Source organism: Mirounga leonina, unplaced genomic scaffold (genome assembly GCF_011800145.1).
Source record: "Mirounga leonina isolate KUSES-001 unplaced genomic scaffold, KU_Mleo_1.0 Mir_178, whole genome shotgun sequence".
Classification (NCBI taxonomy): domain Eukaryota; kingdom Metazoa; phylum Chordata; class Mammalia; order Carnivora; family Phocidae; genus Mirounga; species Mirounga leonina.
In genome coordinates this window covers 19390783-19401212 of record NW_023270464.1, presented here as the reverse complement: position 1 = coordinate 19401212, position 10430 = coordinate 19390783, and the positions used below count along the sequence as shown (strand labels likewise).

The window sequence follows — 10430 nt, the reverse complement described above, 5'->3', positions numbered from 1 at the left end:
CCTTTCTTCTGGTTTGGGGTTTTATTTGTCGGTCTTTTTCTATCTCCTTTAAGTGTAAGGTTAGGTTGTTTGAGATTTTCCTTGCATCTTGAGGCAGGCCTGTATTGCTATAAACTTTCCTCTTGGAACTGCTTTTGCTGCATCCCAGAGGTTTTGGAGTGTTGTTTTCATTTTCATCTGTCTCCATGTATGTTTTGATTTCTTCCTCTTCGATTTGTTGGTTGACCCATGCAATGTTTAGTAGCATGTTATTTAACCTCCTTGTATTTGTGGTCTTTCCAGATTCTGTGTGTCTGTGTGTGGCTGATTTCTAGTTTCATAGCATTGTGGTCAGAAAAGATGTATGGTATGACTTTGATCTCTTTGAATTTGTTGAGGCTTGTTCTGTAGCCTAATATGTGAACTATTCTGGAGAACATTCCATGTGCACTTGAAAAGAATGTGTATTTGGCTGTTTTAGTATGGAATGTTCTGAATATATCTGTTAAATCCATTGTTGTCCAGTGTGTTATTCAAAGCCATGGTTTCCTTATTTTGTTTGGATGATCTGTCCATTGATGTAAATGGGGTGTTGAAGTCCCCTATTATTGTAATATTGTCTATTATTCCATTTATGTTTGTTATTAATGGTTTCATGCATTTGAGTGCTCCCATGTTGTGTGAATAAATATTTACAATTGTTATATCCTCTTGTTGGATTGTCCCCCTTATTATAATGTCTTTTGTCTCTTGTTACAGTCTTTGTTTTAAAGTCTATTTTGTCCAATATAAGTATTGCTACTCTGTCTTTCTTTTGACATCCATTTGCTTGAGAAATGTTTCTCCATCCCCTCACTTTCAATCTGCTGGTGTCTTTAGGTCTGAAAGGAGTCTCTTGTAGGCAGCATATAGATGGGTCTTGTTTTGTTGGTTTTTTTTTTTTTTATCTATACTGTCATCCTATGTCTTTTGGAGCATTTAGCCCATTTATAGTCAAAGGACTTCTTGATTTGTATTTATTGCCATTTTGTTACTTATTTTGTGGTTGTTTTTGTATTTTATCTCTGATCCTGCCTTCTCTTGCTCTCTCATGGTTTGCTGATTTTGTTTCATGATACGCTTGGATTCCTTTCTCTTTATTCTTTGCAATCTATTTATTGGTGGTTTTTGATTCCTGGTTACCATTAGCTTTGTATCTTTTGCATGTAGCAGTCTGTATTATGTTGATGGTCACTTAAGTTTGAACCCATTCTTTACTTCTCTCCTCCCCATGTTTTAGGTCTATGGTGTCATACTTGGCATCTTTTTATTTTGTGAGTCCCTTGACTGATTTTTACAGATATATTTCTTCTTACTGCTTTTGTGCTTCCTATTTTTCTTACTCCTACTTATGGTCTTTCCTTTCCACTCAAAGAGCCCTCTTTAGTATTTTTTGTAGGACTGGTTTAGTGGTCATGAACTACTTTAGTTTTTGTCTGAGAAATGCAAACTGTTTCCTTCAATTCAGATGATAGCCTTGCTGGATAGAATATTCTTGGCTGCAGGTTGTTTTCCTTCAGCAGTTTGAATATTTCATTCCACTACTTTCTGGTCTTTTTCAGTGTTTCTGCTGAAAAATCAGCTGATAGCCTAATGGGGTTTCCATTGTATATAACTGTTTTCTTTGGTTGCTTTTAAAATTCTGTCTTTATCACTACTTTTTGCCATTTTAATTACTATGTTTTTGTGTGGACCTCCTTTGGTTGATTTTGTTGTGCCTCCTGGATCTGGATTTCTGTTTCCTTCCCCAGATTTGGAAAGTTTTCAGTTATTATTTCTTTAAGTCAATTTTCTGCCCCCTTTTCTGTCTTCTCCTTCTGAGATCCCTAGAATGTGAATGTTAGTATGCTTGATACTATCACTGAGTTCCATAAGTCAATTTTCATTTTGTTTTTTTTCTCTCACCTGCTCAGCTTGATTGCCTTCCACTACTCTGTCCTCTAAGTGTCACTGATCTGTTCTGCTTCCTCTGAGTCTATTTATTCCACCTAATGTAGTTTTAATTTCATTTTTTGAGTTCTTCATCTCTGGTTCTCTTTTATGTTTTCTATCTCTTTGCTAAGGGTCCTCCACTCTCAAGTCCAGTGAGAATCTTCATGATCATTACTTGAAATTGTTAGGCATATTACCTACCTCCATTTCACTTAGGTTTCTTGATGTGATTTTGTCCTTTTCTTTCACCTGGGATATATTCCTCTGTCCCCTCATTTTGTCTAACTTTGTGTCTGTTTCTGTGTTAGGAAAGTAACCTATGTCTCCTACTCTTGCAAGTAGTGGAAGAAGAGGTCCTGTAGTGCCCTGCAGTGCAGAACCTGGGCGCTTCAAGGGTGTCTCCTTTTTTTAAAAAAAAATTATTTTTTAATTTATTTATTTAGCACAAATGGGGGGAGGGGCAGGAGAGGGAGAGAGAGAGTCTCAGGCATACTCAGCGCTAAGCATGGAGCCGGATGCAGGGCTCAGTCTCATGACCCCAAGATCAGGACCTGAGCCGAAATCAAGACAGATGCTCAATTGCCTAAGCCCCCAGGCACCCCCCGAGGTGGGGGGGGATCTCTGTGTGTGTTGCATGCAGCCTGTTTTGTTCAATCACCTGCAGTGGCCCTCTTTGCCCTGGTGTGGGCACAGTTTGGTCCCTGTACTGTTAGTGGGCTGCTCCAGGGCTGCCTTGGGCTTGGGCTGAGTCAGACCAGACGTTTGCCAGAGCTGTGGTATCACCAAACTACAGGGCACTTTCCCTGTGTTGTCCCTGAGAAGGTTTTGTTGTTGGGCGGGGCCTGTAGTCAGACCAGATGTCTGTCCCCAGCCCACTGCTGGGGCTGCGGTCTGACTGGTGTGTATGGTTGTCTTTCCCGCTCCCTGGGGCAGGAGTCTCTTTGAAGCGGTGCTGGCTCAGGTCAGGGCTGCCTGCACACTGTGGCTTGTGGCTCTGCTGTGGGTGGGCTCCTGCCAAGAGTGTATTGGCGGGCGTGGATCTACAAAGTGTGCTGGGCAGGATGTGCAGTGTTAGCAAGGTTCGCATGCCAGTCCTCTGTGGGAGGGGGCCTGCAGCCACGGGGACCAAGGCTGGCCAGGTTGGAAGGGACGGATCCGCAAAGTGCATGGCGATAGGACATGAGGTGTTGGCAAGGTTCTCGCAGCCTTCTGGGGGAGGGGACCTGCAGCGCCAGGACTGAGGCAGGCCTGGCTGGAGGGGGTGGATCTGCCAAAGGGCAGGGAGTGGGGTGAGGTGTTAGCAAGTTGGGTAGTGAAGATCAGCTCTCTGGTTCCTGCAGGTGGCTGTGTGTTGATGCTGGGGCAGAGGAGGGAAATGGCATCTGCCAGGTCCTGGAGGAGTCTCCCGATGATCTCTGCCCCTTCCTGCACATGCTCTGAGGTTAGTAAGTAACTCTCCCTCCTGTATGTCCCAGGTGGTTTTCAAACTGCTGTTTCTATACCGTGTCTCCCTGGGCTGTTTGTCGTGCTGTCTCTTTAAGGGTGGGGACTCAGGTTTCCATTGCCATCCAGACTCCCAGAGCCAAGCCAGCTGATTTTTAAGGTTCCAGGTTTTAAGTCCCACTGGTTCTAAGAACTTGTGAAATTCAGCCCTTCTGGTTTTCAAAGCAAAATGTAATGGGGATTCGTCCTGCCCGTGCAGGCTCCCCAGTGTGATGATCTGTTTTTCTCTCCTCTTCTGGGCCCTGTTCGCTCCCTCCCATGGAGGGCTGTGATCTGTTTAGCTCCCCACAGTGTCTCTCCCTTTCCTCCCCTCTTTGATAAGGCCTCATTTCTACATTTAGTTGTGGAGTCAGTCTTTGGCTTGTTTGCACTGATGTGTTACCTAGTCGTGTCTGTGGGACGAGGTGAGCTTAGAGTCCTCCTATTCCACCAGTGTCCCCCAAAGTCCTCTTCCTGGGTGGGTGGGGGGGTCATATGGGTGGAGAAAGTTGTCAAAGGAAGGCAAACTAACATCAATTCTTTTTACAGAGTAGAATCTTTAGCAAAGGATGATTTTACTGCACTGATCTGCCTGAAAATAGTTTTGATTCCAGGCACAAATCCCATGACTTCAGGGCTGGCCAGTCACCCCCCGGTTTTGCATCTGGGCCCCAGGAAAATGTCTCCGAGGAGCCACTGAGCGCTTACAGACTCTTCCTGACTCCTGTTCCCAGAGGTACATTAGAAACAGAAGTTCTCTTTGGGGAAAGGGCTCTTCTTGGAGTGGGGGGGGTACCCCTTTACCAGGAGCCCAGAGTATCTTGGGATGCCCTCCAGGAAGCCCATGGGGATAGAATACAACACGGCAACAATCGAGACTTAAAGGACATTTATTTTTTGAAAGGGTGGAGGGGACTTTACAAGTAGAGTCTGAAGCCAGTAACTAAAAAGGAAGATAAATAAAATACAAAGCCAGTATGTTGTGGCAAAATCCCAGAAAACACACTGAAAAAATTTTTTTACAGTTTAAAACTGCTTTACTTTATACATAATTACAAATTAATATACAGCATCTGGGTTTTAACCCCTTTTTATTTAAAAGAATCTAGCACAGAAATGTTCCTCTAGTATTTGAAAACCACAAAAGCAGAGGTATAAGGTGTACGGTAATCGCCCTCCTGCAGGTCCGGGCGTCTCCCCGTGCCCCCAGCGGGCAAGGAACACAGAAACCACAGGCTGAACCGTGACTGTGGGCAAGCTGACCGGGCGGGCCCCAGGCGGGTGGCTGCAGGAGAGCTCAAGGTGGGTGAGTATCTGGGGTGAAGAGGCAGCGCGCTCTGCTTCGAGGCAGCGAGGAGCCCCCAGCACAGGCCGGGCTCGTGGTCTGGGGCCAGAGGGCATTCGCCAGCTGGGTTTGCCCGGCTTTCAACCTTAGCGAGATGGAGAGTTAATTCAAGGCCTGTCGATCTTTTGACAAATTAAATTAGAGGGGTACAAGGACAGAAGCCTTTGTTTTTCCCTTCCTTTTTGCTTTTACTTTTATGGCAGCATTAAAATACTTTTCACTTCGAAACCTGGCCAGCAAGCAGATTCCAAAGCTCTGGGTAACTAGGAATGTCAGGCTACACTGGAAGACAAATGAAGACACAAACCACAACAAACTCTCTGCCCTTCCCTCTGTCTCTGCGTGTCAGGGAGCGGGGCCCAGCACCACCGGCATGCGTGTGTCTGGACGGAAGGCGGGCGGGCAGGGCGCACATGCTGTCTAACCTACAGGGCTGGTTCCGGGCTTCCACAGTCCAAGGGCGTCCAAGCCTGGGGGGCGGGGGGTCGATCCCCTCTGGCAGAGTCTGGCGTCCCCTAGCCACCCTGTGGACAGCCACCGAGGCCCACTCACCCGAACAGTGTCTCCGTTCCTCCCAGGGCTTGGCTGGCCTGGGCACAACCAGTTAACACTGGAGTGGACTGCAACCTCCCCACGCCCTCCCGGACAAATACCAAAATCCTTGGGAAGAAAGAACTGGCCATGGAAAAGCCACTGAGAGACCAAGCAATGAAATATCAGTACTTCTGTGAACAGCAACTTCTGGATCAAGTCCTGGCCTCTAAGGTATGGTTCTGCCCTTCACTTAAGGCGGAGCTTACTTTATCAAACCCTGCACCCCCATACCTGCCCCCCTCCTAGGAAAGGGACAACAAACCCCAAGGGTCTTGAAAATTTGTGCTTACTGCTACTAGGGGCTCGGGACGAGAATAAGGGAGAACTATTCTCAAAGAGACAACTTTAGTGGTGCTACCCTGAGACATAAGAGGGAGAAAGGTAAGATTCGTACCTTTTCAAAAAAATAAAAAAATCTTGATAAGGATTTTTTCCCCACAGATCGCTCTCGTGGGGGTAGAGAATGGAATGTTGGCAAAGGCTGAATTATGGCAATTTGCATGTTTTTAACCCTCTCCGTTTTCAAAGAAGAAAACAGTTCACAGAGCTGATTGTCTCAAAAATGAAGCCGACAGATGAGAGCATTTAAAGTGCACGTCACCCAACTGGGATGACAACTTCTGAGATGATGGCATTTTTGAGAGAATTTTTGAGCCTCCTTCCAGGAACTTCACTAGACTCTGGAAATTTGGGGACTCTGGCTGGTGTCTCTATCTGACCCCCAAAACTTAACCACAACGCCCGGCATCTGCCTTCTTGAGCTTGCTGGAGGACACAACAGGGAACTGCCTCTGGAACCAGAGCGGTTCTCAAGGTCACAAGCACAAGCAGCAACAACCCAGGTAGTTCTCCAAGCATGACAAAGAAGTCCCCGGCGATCAGTTTCCGGGGGAGTGGGGGGAGGGGAAGGAAGACATGTCAAAGCGCGGCTCTTACCAAGCAGTTGTCTCTCTGCACTGCAGACTCGACTTTGGATGACGGTGGGCAGTGGGGTGGAGGCAGGAGGCTACTTTCCAAGTCTGATTCTACACTTGTCCAACCAGAACCTGCCCAAGCTAAGTGACTGGGGGTGGGTGCCGGTGCAGCCTCCATTTAAACACCACCACCAAAGCAACTTCAACCTTAGAGCTAGTTGGGAGTAAGAGACACTTTCAAATTGCCATCAGGCTGGGCGGCCATGGACAGAAACTCGGGGTCCACAGTGTTTTGTTGGAGAGAAGAGGGCCAGCTCGTCAGCACCCCGCACTTCCTGGTGCAGGCACCCAGGGACAGGGTGGCCTGGCCTACATTTTTTTAATGACGACACCAAGGAAGGAGGATGGGGGCTTCCTTCCCCGGTGCCATTCCCTCCAGCAGCCCACGTCTTGTGGGACGGCGAGCCCAGAGGGGAGCTCAAGTTGGTGACAAGAACAGACAGCCGGGCCCCACGCACATCTGAGGAAAACCAGCGCAGACGTGGCTGTGTGGCCCGACGAGGAAGTAACCGTGCTTTTCCCTGTTTAGGGTTCGGGGCGGGGGGGGGGGGGGGGGTTTACACCAAGGTTCAAAAGATGATTAGCTTAGCTGGTCTTGTTCTTAAAGTGTTTCTGAAGGCTAAGAAATCTCCGTGACAAACAGGTGAGCGTAACTCACAGGTGGCAAGTTTCTCAACTCTCACACAAGGAAGACATTCCTTGATGGAAGAAGGAGGTAGGGGGAGGGGAAGAAGGGAATGGATCCCCCTTTCATTTTCCTTTGGGCCCTCACGCACTTTGACAGACACTGAGGAGGGAGCAGTGCTGTGGCTGGTCACGTTCTGCACGGATCAGACAGTTGAAACCGTAGGGCTTAAAACACACACACACACACACACACACAAATAAATAAACAAATCTAAGCTAAAAATTTTAAACCAGACCTCTTTCAAATAAACTGAAAGATAAATATCTCCATCTGCAAGGCCAGCTTGCAATTCATCAACAAGCACCAAGTTACAGATTTCGTTTTTCTAAAAAGTATGTTCAAAGACCCACGCTCCTGATGGATGAGAAGCAGGAATGAAGGGCACACCGAAAGCACAGACTTCTCCAGGGTCTCCCCTCACAGGGAGTAGTGAGTCCAGCAAGGAGAGGGGGCCTCAGAGAACTCCACGAACCATCCTGCTCCCAGCAGCTGCTCACGAGCCTCAAGCAAAACAGATCACCAAGAGTGCGGGAAAGCGCAGAGAAAGCAGGCCACATCTGGCACCTTCAAGGGGGTGGGGTACAATAACCAAGAGACCTTTAGATTTGGAAAATGGGTTAAGAAATCAAATTCTGCCCTAGCCTCCTGATACCGAATGAGCAAGTTTCCCAGCCACACCTGGGCCAGCTCCCTCTCGGGCTTTCCCGGTGTAAAACTGACAGAGGGGCCGGGGGCCCTGTCCTAGTGCAGGGGTGGGGACAACCTTGCTGTGAAGCAGTGGCTTCCCCTGGGATGGTGCCAGGAGGCCGGGGGTCAGTGACAACCAGAAAGTGGCACAATGCAGGAGTAAGGACGAGGAGACTGCATCTGTGCCCAGAGTATGTGGGCAAACATCTTGGAAAGGCAGTCTATGATTTCTTTGGATTTCATGTTAAAATTAGGTGTTTTTTTTTTTTTAATGACGAACATCAAAATCAAGATGGTACAGATATGTATATACACACACACGTTTGTGTGTGTGTGTGTATATGTTTTTTGAACACATCATGCCTTCTCTCACTGGTTTTCACAAATGCTTGCCAGCCCTTCTAAAATGAAATGAGAAATACATGCAGAAAGAGGGGAGGTGTGCACGGGATAGGGTGACAGGAAAACCGCCTTGGAGGACAAGGGAGGGGGGGACGCGCCGAGCGCCCGCGTGCTCCCGGAGCAGGGCCGAGTGGCACCTCCTGCGCCAAGCCGACCAGGCCCCTGCTACAGACGGCGCCTAATTCTGGCACGCACGTGTATATGCAGACAGGTAACTATGTACACAGACCAAATCCAAACTATCTGCTGTTTGACTGTTGCTTGTGTCCCTCAAATAAAAGGCAGGTAGAATTTCAGACCTTATTTAGAAACTTCTCTCAGCCTTTAGAGATTCCTGACATGTCCAAAACCATCGCCTGACTTCTGGGGCCACCTACTTTCAGTGTAACATCCTCAGTAGGGCCGCCCCGAGCCAGGAGCCCTCGGCAGCCGCCAATCCCGGGTCTCCTGCCCCACCCTGACATTCGAGACCATTTGTCCCTCTGGTCCAGGACCTGGGGCAGCTCGGGTGTCCAAGGTAAGAGACCACACCCAGGAACAGCAGGAGAGGCGGGGCTGGACAGGAGGCAGTGGTCATGGCAGAGGGCAGGGTCAGCAGAAGATCTCTTCACCCTCCGCGGGCACTTCTGACGGGGGGCCATCTGGGAAAGGGGAAACCAAGGAGAAAGAACTTCAAAAAAAACCTGCTCTCTTCATTGAACTCCCTTCTCTTCCCTTCCTCCTCAATCCGAGTCTTCTGGGATGCAACAGCTGCTGGCCAGGTGGGCAGTCCACCCCCCCCCCCCACTGGGGCTCCCTGAATGGTTTAGTAGATGAGGTCCTCTGACCCTCTTTGCTGTCCCCTGGTCCCTTTAACTTGACAAAGCACTGGACCTCCTGTTCACAAACAGGCCCAGAGACAGAAACTTCTCTTTGCCCTCCCACAGAGATGAGAGGGAGCAATCCTAAGGAGAAGGAACAGAGAGAGGACTCAGGGGAAAGGGCTGCATAAGCTGGGAGCCTCGGTTAGTGGGGTTTAATCACGAGCTTGGCATCACCTACTTCACACAGCCACTTGCGGGCTTCATCAGACCTTGGGAAACGCTCACCAAGTACTAGTTATACTGATGACTGACTAGACCTACAGAAAAGCAGGGAAGACTTTAGTCGTCACTGAGGTGGGTTTCAGGCCCTCAGCTGGGTAACAACAGACGCCCCCACACGCAGACCTGCGCGCCCTCCTTGGCAGCCGCGTGCACACAGAGGGGGTCTGACTGCCCGGGGGGTCCGTGTTCTTAGTGGGAGTCCAGGCAGCCCTCCGGAGGCCGAGCAAGTGGGCCTGGGGGACGGTGGCGCGGCTCTGACACAGTCGAATGGCACCCTCGGTTTAAGCCTGCCCACCCTTCAGGATCCAGGAGCAACATGGCCGTAGGGAGGCCTGGTGCGTGTCACTCACCACCAGGCTGAGAGCGGCTGCCTTTTTTGTTCTTCTTTTTCTCCTTCTTGTCCTTTGGCTTAGCCAACCCAAACAGGCGGGTGGAGGCGGAGGCGGGCACGGGGGTCTGGCTCTGACCCTCTGGCACTTTGTTGGTCTGGCCGGCGGGACTCAGTATGTGAAAAGGCCCCTTATCTTTGTGTGTCCGAGAGAGGCTGTTCCTTTTTGGGGACACCGAGAGTTCCGAGTCCAGGGATCCTGATTTGGCGGCGGAAGGTGCGGATGGCGGGGGGGACTCCTCAGGATTCGGAAGGAAGGATGGGACCCTCAGCAGCCTGGCGTGCTGATGTGTCACCTGCGCACGGTCAAAACATCGGCTCTAAGGCAGGGGCCGGCGGCACCCCAGGGCCTGCTACGTGCTGAGGCCGACAGTGGGGGCCGTCAGCCCGTGCGCCCTGCCGCCTGGACGCCGCGGCCCTCGCACCCGAGGACTCAGGACTTCTGACCAGCCCTCCCCCCGGTACCTGGGAAGGCGCTACAAATGCCACCTTGGGCACCACTCCTATCTTTACTGCACGTGCGCGACGTCAGCAGCACGAGGGCTTGGCAGTGCCTTCGATGAGGCCGCTCGGGGACGCACTCCCACTCCCTTGGGAACGCGAGCGCCGCTTATGCGAACACGGGTTCACAGGGCTGTGCAGAACCATTCGGGCTGAGGGGTTACGGAGCCTGTCGGCGCACAGGGTCTGGGGAGTCGGAGGTGAAGCCAGACAGGGAGGAGCGGCGTCCGATCGCCCGGGGCAGGCGTGGGGGCTGCTTCGGCCGGAGCTCCGCTGGGTTACTGGCGCGCGGCTGGAGCCCCCGCTCCCACCTTACAGCGGAACCGCCCCCTGG

At 50.3% G+C, this 10430-nt stretch overlaps 1 protein-coding gene across 17 annotated transcripts in view; it reads right to left on the bottom strand.

Moving 5' to 3' along the window:
- Positions 1-4306: 4306 nt before the first annotated feature.
- AKAP13 (A-kinase anchoring protein 13) overlaps positions 4307-10430 on the bottom strand; it is a 320846-nt gene continuing 314722 nt past the window's right edge. For 15 of the 17 annotated variants that reach the window (XM_035024073.1, XM_035024072.1, XM_035024075.1 and 12 more), the window contains 2 exons: positions 9558-9891; positions 4307-8763 (listed from right to left, as the gene is read on the bottom strand). In XM_035024073.1, the coding sequence (XP_034879964.1) occupies positions 8714-8763; positions 9558-9891 (384 nt within the window). In that variant the 3' untranslated portion in view covers positions 4307-8713. The remainder of the gene's footprint in view (positions 8764-9557; positions 9892-10430) is intronic. The other 2 variants (XM_035024084.1, XM_035024088.1) reach the window with 1 other exon arrangement.